Here is a 14538-nt window from a genome sequence, read left to right as displayed (position 1 = left end):
CCTCAGCAGTAACAGCTCACTTTTCTGCATGAATATGCTAACTTCTTGGCTGTCGTCGTTCCTGAGTCCTAAGCCATTGGTGCCTCTAAGGCCATCTGGCATCTTGTGGTGGAGCCAGCTCTGACTGCATGAAGTCATTGTAGTAACTGCCTGAAATTCTTAGCCTGGCTAAGAACAAAGCGGTGTGGATGGTTCCCTAGAGTCAGTAAGAAGTGGCCACACAAGAGTTATGTTCTTTGAGTAAGAAGGAAGTGTGCTAAAAAAATTGAAGACCTCCAGGAAACTTAAGGCTCTGTCATTGGTTTTGGATTAGGCACACTGTGAATTGCATACATATCATATTGTATAGAAAACTATCTAGTGTAATTGAATCACAGGATGACTTTAAAGAGTTGCATAGAAAGTTCCAGTTTTACATTTCTCTTATATCAACTTGATACATCAAAATATGTTGGGCTTCTAAAACCTCTCATTTGATCTAATGAACAGGCTGGCATTGAATTATGGTACCCTATGAAGAATTCTAGAAGACTAAGTCTCTGTGATTTGGCATTGTGAAATCCAGAGACAATAGGAATTTGTGCTTAAAACGGCTTAATATGAAATAGCGCTTGATGGATAATGGGTGTTTCGGCAGTCACAGCAGCATCATTGATAAATCATGTTGTTGAGACTGGTGAAGTTGTAGATTTATAAAGTGCTTCCTTTCTATAAGGTCTATAAAGTTATGGTGGGTTCAAACTACCAAGAATTGATTCTCTCTGTTTTGCCATCTAATCAAAGCTCCATTTTATCCTTTGAGTCTTAATGCTATACAGTCTATGAGTACATGAGTTTGATGAATACACGTGCTTATTTGACTGGATAATCTAGCTCTTTAACTTCTTTTCAGAGAACTAATTTTTTTTTGTGACTTCTAATTGACATGTCGTTTTGTTTTGTTTTCCATCTTATACAAATTCTTCCCTACTCTGGAATTAAATTCTTATATAGTACATTCATTTTCTTTCAGCTTCACTATTTCTTTAGCACCAGAGACATTTTGAATTTTTTAAAATTTGTTAACGAAGACAATTTTTAAAAGATAACTTTTTATTGTTTATACCGACTTTTATTTGTGCTGCAATAAGATGAAGTAGTCTATACAATGCCATATCTTTACAATTTATTGAAGTTTCTTGTTTAACGTAGTACACAATACATTTAGCAATTGTCCTCTGCATACATGAAAAAATGTGTGTGTTATTTAAAGTTCATTATCTGTCACTAGATCTTAGAGGAAGTATATTAATATTATTCAAAATATCTATGAAACATGGCGGAGTGAGACACATCCTCAGATCTCTCGCCCTTAAACAACAATAAGCTGAACATTTAAAACTCAACAAAAAACACCCAAACTGCACACCAGCATGTCTGAGTGTGGGATCTGTACATAAGAGCTACCACACAGGTCAGAACCCTGGGTGTTGGGTGGTGGACGGGGAGAAACAAAGAAGCTGCCTCTCACAGGAGCTCCTTCCAGGAGGTGGGGGAGGGGCGAGGGTGCGGCAACTTCCTTGATCAGTCTGCCTGGAAGTGCCAGAACTTCTAGCAGCCGGCAGCAGGGCCCAGTCATCAGGGCAGAAAGCAGAGAAGTGGGGCGGGACAGCATAGAAACAACAGTTGATTTTTACTGGCCCCAGTTGGAAAATCAAGGCTGAGCCTCAGTCCCCATCCCCCAACACAGAGGGCCCCTCCCCACATACCCTCCAAAACCTAACACTGAGGAGCTCCAGGGGAATCTAAGCAAATGCTACCGAAACCGTTGCTAACACTGACAGGGACTGAAACTGAGAATAGCAAGTGTGATTAAATATCTACAAGAAAATAAAAAAGACATTTAGGCTTTATATAAAGCAGAGATCCAAGAGACTTAGACGCAACCTACTGGAAACCAAAAGAAAAGTGCCTTCTTTGCAGCAGGCTAAAGAGAGACCTTTATATAATAAATCTTTTTGGAAAAAAGAAGCTTATAGACATAGAAATATGTGATTTAAATGACAGAATTCAGAATGGTACTTCTGAAAAAACTCAATGAGATCCAAAACAACTCAAATCAACAATTTTAGGAATTGAAAAAACTAGTTGAGCAGAGCAAGGGGATTGAAACCCTCAAAAAGAACCAAATAGAACTTCTGGAGATGAAGAACACACTGCAAAAGTTGAAAACTTAAATAGCAAGCTTGGGAAATAGAGTTGACCAAATGAAGGAAAGGATCAGGATATCTAAGACAGAAATCTAGAAATAAATCAGAAGGAAGAAGAAAGAAACTAAAGAATGAAAAATAATGAAAGAGAAATTCAAGAACTAGCTGATACCATCAGGAGAGGAAACTAAGAATAATGGGCATTATTGAAGGCCAGGAAAAGGAACAGGGATTAGAAAGCATTTTTAGACAAATAGTTGACAAGAATTTCCAAAATCTAAGGAATGAGCTGGAGTTTGGAATTCAAGAAGTCAACAGAACACCCAATTATCTGAACTCAAAAAGACCTTCACCAAGACACATTGTATTAAAATTATCAAAAATCAATGACAAAAACAGAATTGTCAATAAGTTAAACAGTAACGTATAAAGGAAAACCCATTAAATTATCATCAGACTTCTCAGCGCAAACCTTACAAGCCAAAAAAGAATGGAATCAAATATTTAAACTGTAAAGTAAAAGAAACTACCAGCCTAGAATAATTTGTCCAGCTAAGCTCTCCTTTAGATACAAAGGAGAAATTAAGACTTTTCCAGACATACAGAATTTGAGGGAATTCTTCACTATGAGGCCTGCACTACAGGCAATACTGAAAAGTGTCAGTTCATTTAAAACAAAATAACAAAACAAACAAACAAAATACATAATTAGGAGTAAAGTGACTATCAGGCAAATAGAAGCAGAGGAGTGCAACCCTTAATTAATAAGCTTATTATTTAAGCTTATAATGCTTAAATAATAATAAGAGAATTACTGTAGCAAGATAGTAATGAACATTCAGCATACATAGGGAGAAACTGAATTAACAACGACTGAAAAGGAGAGAATTCAAAGATCCAAATTCACAAAGGAGAAAGGAGATAAGGCCTATGCAGAAGAAAAATGGACGACTGTGTATATATATATATATATATATATATATATATATATATATATATATATACACACACACACACACACACATATATACATATATATATAACTATCTCTTTCATATTCATAATGGTAACCACACACCAAAGATTTAGAACTGAAGTATATAACATAAAACAAGAAGAAACAGGGGCAAAACCCACAAAAGCCAACCCAAATAAAGAAAACAGAAACACAAGGACAAGGAAGCAATGGAAACACTGAGCTACCAAAAAGCAAAAGATAAAATGGCTATAAGAAGACCTTAAATTTCAATAATCACCCTAAATGTAAATGGACCGAACTCACCAATTAAAAGTCACAGAGTTGCAGAATGGATCAAAAAACAAAACCCAACCATATGCTGCCTCAAAGAGATACATCTCAACTCCAAAGACAAATATAGACTCAAAGTGAAAGGGTGGAAAATGATATTTCAAGCAAATGGCATTCAGAAAAAGTGGGAGTAACAGTACTAATATTGGACAAAATAGACTTCAAACTAAAAAATGGTAAAGAAAGATATGGAGGGACACTTCATAATGATAAAGGGAATCATGCACCAAGAAGACTTATTAATATCTATCCTGCCAATCAGGGAGCCCCTAAATATGTAAAGCAATTACTAATAGAACTAAAGGGAGAAACAGACCAAAACACTATCGTAGTAGGGGACCTAAATAACCCACTGTCAGATATGGACAGATTGTCCAAACAGAAAATCAATAAGGAAATAACATCCTTAAATGACACATTAGTCCAACTGGACATAATTGTCATATACAGAGCCTTCTATCCCAAAACAGCTGCTTATACATTCTTCTCTAGTGCACATGGAACATTCTCAAGAATCGACCACATACTGGGACACAGAAATAGCCTCAAGAAATATAAGAGAGATGAAATCATACCAACTATATTCTCTGATCATAATGCTTTGAAACTAGAGATCAGTTGCAAAAAGAAATCAGGAAGAAGCACAAATACGTGGAGATTAAACAAAATACTACTGAAGAATAACTGGGTCAGGGAAGAAATAAAAAGAGAGATCTAAAAATACATAGACATGAATGATAATGATAATACAACATATCAAAACTTTTGGAACACGGCAAACGCGGTTATAAGAGAAAAGTTCATATCATTACAGGCCAATCTCCAAAACCAAGAACGAGCCCAAATAAACAACCTAACGCTTCAACTTAAAAAATCTAGAAAAGGAAGAACAAATGAAATGTAAAGTCAGCAGAAGGAAAGAAATCGTCAAAATTAGAGCAGAAATAAATGAAATTTAAAACAAAACAAAACAAAAAGCAATAGAAAAAATAAATGCAACAAGGAGCTGGTTCTTTGAGAAGGTTAATAAAATTGACAACCCCCTGGCTAGACTCACTAAAGAGATAACAGAAAGGACACAAATAAACAAAATCAGGAATGAAAGAGGGGAAATTAAGACTGACATTACAGAAATACAAAGGATCATGCAAAAATATTATGAAAAAGTATATAATAACAAATTTAATAACCTAGAAGAAATGGACCCATACTTAGAAAAATACAATCTTCCTAGACTGAATCAAAAAGATCTGGAAAATCTAAATAGACCGATCAGCAGTATGGAAATTGAAACAATCATCAAAAACCTACCAAAAAGTAAAAGTCCAGGACCAGTTGGCTTCACCAGTGAATTCTACCAAACATTCAACGAAGATTTAATACCTGTTCTCCTCAAACTCTTCCAAAAAATCAAAGAGGAGGCAATACTTCCCAACTCATTTTATGAAGCCAGTATTACTCTGATACCAAAATCTAGTAAAGATAACACAAAAAAATAAAACTACAGACCAATATCTCTCACGAACACAGATGCAAAAATCCTAAATAAGATACTAGCGAACCGAATACAGCAACATATTAAAAAGATTATATACCACAATCAAGGGGGCTTCATCCCAGAGGCACAGGGATGGTTCAACATATACCAATTGGTTAATGTGATACACCACATAAACAAATTAAAAAATCATATGATCATATCAATAGATGCAGAAAAAGCCTTTGACAAGATACAGCATCCATTTATGATCAAAACACTTAAGAAAATCAATATAGAAGGAAAGTACTTTAACATAATAAAGGCCATATACGACAAACCCTCAGCCAACATTATACTTAATGGTGAAAAACTAAAACCCTTCCCTCTAAGATCAGGAACAAGGCAAGGCTGTCCACTATCACCACTGTTATTCAATATAACATTGGAGGTCTTAGTGAGTGCAATCAGGCAAGAGAAAGATATAAAAGGCATCCAAATAGGAAACAAAGAAGTCAAACTATCACTATTTGTGGATGACATGATTCACTATATAGAAAACCCTAAAGACTCCACAAGAACACTGCTAGAAACAATAAGCAAATACAGTAAAGTTTCTGGATACAAAATCAATGTTCAAAAATCTATAGCTTTCCTACACTCTAATAATGAAGCATCAGAAAAAGAAGTGGAAAAATAATTCCTTTTGCAATTGCAACAAAAAGAATAAAATACATAGGAATAAATTTAATGAAACATATGAAGGACCTATATAATGAAAACTACAAGACTGTATTAAAAGAAATCGAAGAAGATACAAAGAAATGGAAAGATATTCTGTGTTCTTGGATTGGAAGAATCAACATAGTTGAAATGACCATATTACCTAAGGCATTATACAGGTTTAATGCAATCGCCCTCAAAATCCCATTGGCTTTTTTTTTTTTAAAGAAATAGAACAAAAAACCATCAGATTTGAATGGAAACACAAAAGACCCCGAATTGCTGAAGCCATCCTGAGAAAAAAGAATGAGGCTGGAGGCATCGCTCTGCCCGACTTCAAATTATACTACAAAGTGACAGTAATCAAAATGGCATGGTATTGGCAGCAAAACAGACACACGGACCAGTGGAACAGAATCGAGAGTCCAGAAGTAAACCCATATTTATATGGGCAAATAATTTTCGACAAAAAAGCCAAAAACATACAGTGGAGAAAGGAAAGCCTCTTCAATAAATGGTGCTGGGATGACTGGAAAGCCATCTGCAAAAGAATGAAACTAGACTGTTGTCTATCACCACACACCAAAATTAACTCAAAATGGATTAAGGACCTGAATATAAGACCAGAATCAATAAAATGCATAGGAGAAAACATAGGAACTAAACTCAAGGACTTTGGACTTAAAGAAGATTTTATGAATTTGAACTCAAAGGCAAGGTATGTAAAAGCAAAAATAAATAAATGAATGAGATTACATCAAACTAAAAAGCTTCTGCTCAGCAAAAGAAATTGTCAACAAGGTGAAGACACAACCATCCGAATGGGAAAATATATTTGCAAGCAACGCTTCTGATAAGGGCCTAATATCCAAAATATACAAAGAACTCATACAACTCAATAACAACAAAAAAACAAACAATCCAATCAAAAAACGGTCAGAGGACCTGAACAGACACTTCTCCCTAGAGGACATACAAATGGCCAACAAATATATGAAAGATGCTCAACATCACTAGCTATTTGGGAAATGCAAATCAAAACCACAATGAGATACTATCTCACACCTGTCAGAATAGCTATAATCAACAGGACAAGTGATAACAAATGTTGGAGAGGATGCGGAGAAAAGGGAACCCTCCTACACTGCTGGTGGGACTGCAAATTGGTACAGCCACTATGGAAAGCGGTATGGAGGTTCCTCAAAAAACTAAGAATTGAGCTACCATGTGATCCAGCAATCTCTCTACTGGGTATTTACCCCAAAGACTTGAAAATTCATATCCGAAAAGATATTTGCTCACTGATGTTCATAGCAGCATTATTCACAGTGGCCAGGACATGGAAGGAACTGAAGTGTCCTATGATAGATGATTGGCTAAAGAAGCTGTGGTACATATATACAGTGGAATATTACTCAGCCTTAAGAAGAGATGAAATGCTGCTATTTGCTACAACCTGGATGGACCTCAAGATAATCATGCTAAGTGAAATAAGCCAGACTGAAAAAGTTGAAAAATCTCATGATATCACTTATATGTGGGATATAAACCTAAAAGCAACAAATGAAAAGGACAAACAGAGACTCATGGACATGGACAATGGACTAGTGATTACCAGAGGGTAAGGGGTGGGAGAGGAGGGAAAAGGTAGACGAGGTAAAGGGGGTCAAATATAGGGAGGCTGGGGAGGGTGAAGTGGGTAAAAGGGATCAAATATATGGTAGCTGAAGGAAACTGGACTTTGGGTGGTAATCACACAATAGAATATATAGATGTCAAATTATAATGTACACCCGATAATTATATAATTGTGTTAACCAATGTTACCCCAATAAACTTAAAAAAAATAAAGTTTACATGTACAAATAAAATAAAAAGTATTCTATTTTCCACATTTCAAACAAAATTTTTCAATTTTCTTGATAAAAAATATCTTTTTGTTTGCTTATTTTGGTTTGATCGATCTATCAGTAACTGATAGGCATGTGCTGAAATACCCAACTCTATTAATTTATTTATTTCTCACTTTAATTTTGTCAGTTTTTATCTTATATAATGTTGAGTTATATTACAAAGTACACGTTTATGGTTTTTCATCTGCTTGATCTATTTTTCCTTTTCCATTTCTTAATGATTTATGCCTTAAAACACGTTTTGTCTGGCATTAAAAACACTATACTGGCTAATATTGCCATACCTTTATCTTCAGCTTTTCCGATATAAATATAAATATGGACATGGATAATAGATAATTAGAAATGATTACTAGAGAAAACTATTGCTGGATTTCATATTTTTCTGTTTAAACCAATGTTACAGTTTCTTTTTGTATTTTCAGCAGCAAGTTTAACAGTTTTACATTTATTTAAATTAGTGTTTTTTAAGATTTTTATTCTTCAACTTATTTTGCATTTGTGTTTCATTTTTATGCTTAACTTTTTTCTCTTTTTCTCCTTTCTACTTTTCAATGGAGAAACCAAATTTTCTCTGCAAAGTCATACATTCTTTATATGATTTTATGCATACTGGTAACTGGTCCTTTTTTCTTGTTGAATAGTATTCCACTGGTAGATAAACTATTTCATTTACCAGTTCATCTCTTAGTAGATCTGGGATGCTAGCTGTTATGAGTGAGGCTACTCTGAACATTTGCAAATGATTGCATGGACTCATTTTTATTCTTAATATTAATACATTGACACATTATAAAGTAATAAATGAATTTCTTACAAACTATGGCCTAGAGACTGGTTGCCTGTTTTTGTAAAGTTTTATTAGAATACAGTCACCCTCATTTGTCCACATATTCTCTTTGGCTGCCTTCAAGCTGCAATGGCAATGTTGAATAGTTACAACACAGTCCATACAGCCCACAAGCCTAAAATATATCCTATGTGGCACTGCATAGAAAAATTTGCTGACCCCTGTTGCAGAAACTCTGGAATCTGTTATATTCCTCCAAAGCATGTTTTTATTTATTTATTTATTTATTTATTTATTTATTTATTTATTTATTTTTATTGTTGTTGTTGTTGTTTTCATTGGCAGTTAAGTTTGTTATATTCAAACTGAAAACTTTGTCTTACATACAGTGTACAGCAGTTCATATTTTGGATCAATTCACTCTTCCCTTATCTCGGCTTTTTGGAATGTGTATCATGTATGTATGGGTCAGGTGCCAGCTAAAGACTTAGGCTTCTCTAACAGTTTTCTTTTTGGAATATTCTCTTCAGTTTCTGACTGCTTTGACCACCACGATTTCTGTCTTTATGAGTCTAAAAAGATGGCATATTTTTCACTGTTCTAACCGCCCAATGTCATGCCATTAAGTCAAAGCTGCAAAGGTAGTGAACTCAACTTGAGCCAATCCCTTCGGTTCCCTAAAAAATTTACCTGCCTTTGTTTGTTCTCCAGAACCACCAGAAAGTTGTTTTTGTGTTCTGTCTACAGTTTATGATTATTATCTACAGGAGGGTTGGTCTTCTGGGAACTTACTCTGCTGTTCCAAAAAGGGAATCTTTTGATCTTATATTGCTCTTTCATACTAAGGAATTCTGGATCATTTTATAAAAATATTTCAAATGGTTTCTTCCCACTATTCTTTTTTTCTCCCTTTGGGGCTTCATGAACTAGGCATTGACAGTTCTCTTTTCTCTAAATTTTCTCTTATTCCTTGGCTTTCTTTAACACTTTCCGATGTGTTCCACTGAGGAGTCCTTTGCAGCTTGTGGCTTCAGTTGTTGGTGAAGCATAGAGTGCATTTTCCTCTCCATGTCTGTTGTTTAACTTCCGCTGCTAGCAATCTCAAAATATGTGTATTCTGGGAGGTAAAAGAAGACATAAAACTATTTAACTGTTAGTGGCCAAATCTTTGCTAAAGAATAAAGTTTTGAGATACAAATGAGCTAGACTTCTAGAATTTCTCCAACTAAAATGAAGGTTTAAAATAATGGCTAAAATCCAATTCTTGTTGCTGTATGTAGTCAACATTTATTTAGATTTATCTTCATTTTATTGGTCTCTTTGTTTGCCATTGCTTTTCAGTCCTTTCCTATCAGATCATATTCTTTGAAGTATATCATTTCACTGTTCCTTTTGGGCAGAGATATTGGTGGTAAACACTCAGTGTTTTTCTTGAGAGTCTTTATTTAACCTTTAGCCGTGAATAACATTTCAGCTAAGTTTAGTAGTAGATTGACAGTTATTTTTTTCCTCTTGCCACTTTGAATACATCACGTATTCGCTTCCTTATTTTGGTGCCAAGATGCCATCTTTGCCATTTTCCTAATCTTGAAAGAAAACTTTCAACATTTCATTGTTTTTTTCCTGAGGTTTGCTGTAGATTTTCATAGATGTCCATTAATTGTGAAGACATTTCCTTCTGCGGCTAGTTTGCTAAGATTTTTCTTTTTTAATGAATGTTTTAATGGACGTTGAATTGCATCACATGTTTGTATCCATAGATATAAGAATCATATATTTTAAATTTACTTATGTTCTTGATTACATTGGCCAAATCTCCAATATTGCACTAACCTTGTATTCCGAAGGAAAACACAACTCAGTCATTATGCATTGCATTTTTTTATGCACTGCTTGCTTGGTTTAGTCTTGTATTTAGCAGGTTTAAATTCGAGTTAATAAATGAGGTAGATCACTATTTTCACTTTCTTTTAAAATCCCTGTGTGGTTTGGGTATCATAAAGTGTGTTTAGAAGTGTTCCCTCTTTTTCTCTTCTCTAGAGAGTTTATGTAAATTGAGAATCTAAGTTTCTTGAAAGGTTATTAGTTTTTGAACCAAATGTATTCTTGTGGGAAGATTTTCAACAATTAATTTTAACTATTCTATGGTTACCGAATAGTTCAGCTTTTCTGATTCTTTTTGGATTTATTTTAGCAACTTTATAGTTTTTACAAATATTTTTTTATTTTACATAAGTTTTCAAGTTTATTGGCATAAAGTTTATAATGTCTTCCTATTTCTGTTTAAACTTTCCATGGTCTGTGGTTATACCTTCCTTTTTATTCCTAATAGTGTTTATTTTTGCTTTCTCTTTTTTCTTGGTAGTTTTCATTTTTTTCAATATTTAGAAAGAACTACATTTCAGTTTCTTATTATTTCCTTTGAGTCTGTTTCTATTTTTAATACCTTTCTTTCTTCCTCTCTTCCTTTCTTAATAATACTAAGGTGAACATCCTATGATGGAGAGAAGTGTTTTCGAAATATTATCCCATACCGAATTACATTTACAATCAAATGTTAAGTTATTGAAATTGTATTTTGGAAGATAATGTATGGAAGAACAAAGAATTACATGTTCAAGATTTAATAATTACTTCTATGTATATGCACTTCTGTTTTTTATTTTAACATAAATTTCAGAACATCCTAATAGAAGTATGTGCTATAAAGACAGGCAAGGGTACAGGTTATCTTTGAAGATAAATTTTATAATATTTGTACATGGACAATTAATCTTCCATTTAAATTATTCAATTTAAAATATATAGTATTTTCATGTAAACATTTAAAAAGCCTACTTAAGATAAACATCCAAATTCATTTTATATGCTTCTAATGATCTTTTATTATAGAAGAATAAAAAAGGGATATTGTATTATTTTTATTAGTTTGCTATGAAATGCTGAATTGTGCATTTCTGTCCTGAATTCCTATGCAAAGCATTTTAAGTTTTAATGTATTCTTGACTGACGTATTAAGTGGTTTCAGCAATTAAGTTGAAAAAAAATTCTACTCTGACCTGTATAACATATGGAAAGTGTTTGGTTCTAACAAAATACCCAACTGTGCCCTGCATTATCTTAAACAAAGGCTCAATATTACATAGCTCTAATATCACATATCTGAGATACTCCACTTCTCAAGGTAAAAACAGCCCATACCATTTCTTCAGCATTTTCTTGTTCTACTTTTGACAGGTTGGTTTGAAATTCTGAGTCTGAGTTATTTTTAAGAATGAGGCTGTGATTTACCCTAAGATTCCTAGACCTGCAGAATATAAAGGGCAAAGAGATCTCCTCTGTGAGAGATTTATTCTACATGACTGTGCTTACCTTGAAAAGCTGCCAAATTTGCTTTTATGCTCTCAGTGCCTCGAGTGGAAATCAATTAAAGTACCTGCTGTTCTGAATAGCAGATAATGGTGGAAGGTCAGAATTCAGACCACCAACAGTGTTCAACAAGCCAGTATTATTCTTAAACCATTATAGAAGATTGGCTTTTTAGTTCAATATGTTTTGGTTAACTAATGAACTTGACTGATATAATTCATGTTATCACACAACTAAGTTTTATTAAGTATAAATAAAGCAAAATTCTTCCTCGGTGGAAAATTCAGCATTTGAGCCCATGATTATAAAACATCCTTAACATCAAGGGCTTGGGAGGGTTGCAGGGTACTTTTAGGAGCTAAAATTCTGGGGTTAGAGATCCTTTCATTCAAAGATAAATGTGTCCACAAAAGTGCATTAAATAATTAACCCCTCTGTTTATTTTCAAGAGTCTAAAATATTGCCGAGAAGCAATTTGATTTAGGTATTTTTAAAAATAAATTTCTGGATAAATTTTTTGTAAGTGATGTGTACAAATAAAAGCACACAAATTAAGCAAAATCATCTTAAATATATTAAGATATACTTGTAAGAAATATTTTAAAGCAGAAAAACTGTCACAGAAGGTAAAATAATGTAAATAAAATACATCGCACTCTTGCATAGACTTGAATTTTTAACAGCTTACAAACATTTCAGAAATCTAAATATTTAAATAAAAGAATAAGGAATACTATTTTGGTGTCATGACAAATCCAGCATTAGAGTTGTACCAGACCTGTTCAAAACTTTAGTTTAAATATATCTTTCCCAAAGTCTTTAATAGATTTGGGTCATGAGTTAATTTGAACTTGGCAGTGATTTTTAGTCTGTTTTGAATACCACTGCCAGAGTGAACCTCCTAAAATAGCCTTTTTATCTTATCAACCTGCAGGTCAACTGCTAAGTAGCTTCCCTAATCCTTTCTGGCATTCAAGATCTGGCTCTTCTATCTTTGAAATCTTGTTCAGGGCTCCCCTCTGTTACATGCCCCATCTCATGACACTGGCCATCTCCCCCTTTCATAACTGTGTCTTGCACTTTGCTGACTACTTGTTCTTTATTGACTTGTTCGCTTCCACCCTCTTCTTCAAGTGTCTGGATAGGTAGTAACACAATCTTCTTCACTGTAGATTGCTCTAATCACCTTTATGTATTCTTCATGGATTTCATATTTCTATTCAATTTGTTAATAATATTCTTCAGTCTAAAAAACTTTAACCATCTTAGAGAAATAAAAAGTCCTTAAGAATATGTCAGTTGTGCCTTTTTATTTGTGTCTCTGGGCAGGCCACAACCACAGCTGGGGCTTGGGTTTCTGTCTTCCCACCTCCATTTCCTCAGAGCTTTCTTCTTTCATTGTTGCTACGTCTCTGCTGCTTTATCCCAGTGCTTTCTTAAAATTCCTTTTAACTTTTCCGTAGAAAAAGTTCACTGTGTCTTGGAGATCTAGAATTCATTCATACCAAGGTAAAATGTCTGGTAATTTACAGAAACATACCCACTGAGAGTCTCTGTATTATGTCAACAGCCAAGGCTATATAATGGAATCATGAAGTAGTAGCCATGGCATTTAAGCATAAAACAGCATAAGAAGACACTAAATTTATACACTAAAGCACATCACTTTAATTCTTTCAGCCTGGTTCATATCATGGTATAAATAATGATTTTCTGCTTACATTTTTCTGTTGTTTCTACCTAATGTTGCATAATCACATGTGTTTTATTTAAAGAAATTTAAAGATATTTAAATTTATTAAACAGATTTTCTGTTTTTATGTATCAATCTTCTCATTACTATAAATAAGTCAATACCATTTCAATCATAAGTCCAGTATTAAAAGTATCAAAACATATTTTTCTTCAAATAATTTCTGTTGTTCTATCAAAGTAGCTTTCTTGAAAATTATCAACTTACCCTAAAAAATGTGATACCTTCCCCTTATTATTATGCCCTTGTTTTCAGCATGTTATTTGCACAGGGTTATGGTGCAAGGTAGAAGGTGAGAAAGAATGCAGAACCAAACTTGATCCGCCAATGGATGGAACTGATTGTGACGCTGGTAAGGTAAGTCGTTTGTGTTGTTTGAAGTTCATTAGCATATTAAATGAAACTTAAGAAACTTGCATTTTCTCTCTTGCCAATTATATATGTGTCCATCTTAACACTAGTAGAATTATTCCAGTATATATAAAAGTTTCAGCATTTCATCTATTTTCAATTTTAACTTTTATATTTTTTCAAATTCATGGTTGTTTTGTTAATATTGATGCAATTATTTTTATTGTTGTTGGTTATGAGAATTTTGAGAGTCAGATATATATATTACCTTAACAAAAAAAATATATGTTTTTTTACTATTTGAACGTAAGTGAAATAATCACAAACTTCTTGAATACTTTCAGGTATAAAATATTGTCTAAGGAGACCCACTGAGTATAATTTTTCTTGTCATTTCAAGTCTCACAAATAAAATGTTCTAATTGACATATTGGGCTTAGTACATATTTGGCTAAGTAGTTTGATGTATTTCATAAGGCTTTAGAAATTTACTAGTATATATTTCCATCAAAATAATTACTGTTGAAAAAATTTTCTTTTGAAGAATATGAAGGAGATAGATCCCACATAAATGTGTAATTAATCAAAAGTTCAATAATTGACATAATTTTTAAATGTTTATTCTATGAAGGAAAAGTGGAACGGTTATCACTTTACTCCAGAT

At 33.5% G+C, this 14538-nt stretch overlaps 1 protein-coding gene across 1 annotated transcript in view; it reads left to right on the top strand.

The window, feature by feature from the left end:
• Positions 1-14538, top strand: part of ADAMTS19 (ADAM metallopeptidase with thrombospondin type 1 motif 19) — a 214067-nt gene that overhangs the window by 121315 nt on the left and 78214 nt on the right. The window contains exon 11 of the mRNA XM_039880005.1: positions 13779-13880. Within this exon, the coding sequence (XP_039735939.1) occupies positions 13779-13880 (102 nt within the window). The remainder of the gene's footprint in view (positions 1-13778; positions 13881-14538) is intronic.

The sequence above is a fragment of the Pteropus medius genome, unplaced genomic scaffold (assembly GCF_902729225.1).
Source record: "Pteropus medius unplaced genomic scaffold, Ma_sr-lr_union100, whole genome shotgun sequence".
Lineage (NCBI taxonomy): Eukaryota > Metazoa > Chordata > Mammalia > Chiroptera > Pteropodidae > Pteropus > Pteropus medius.
This window is presented reverse-complemented; position numbering and strand designations above follow the sequence as displayed.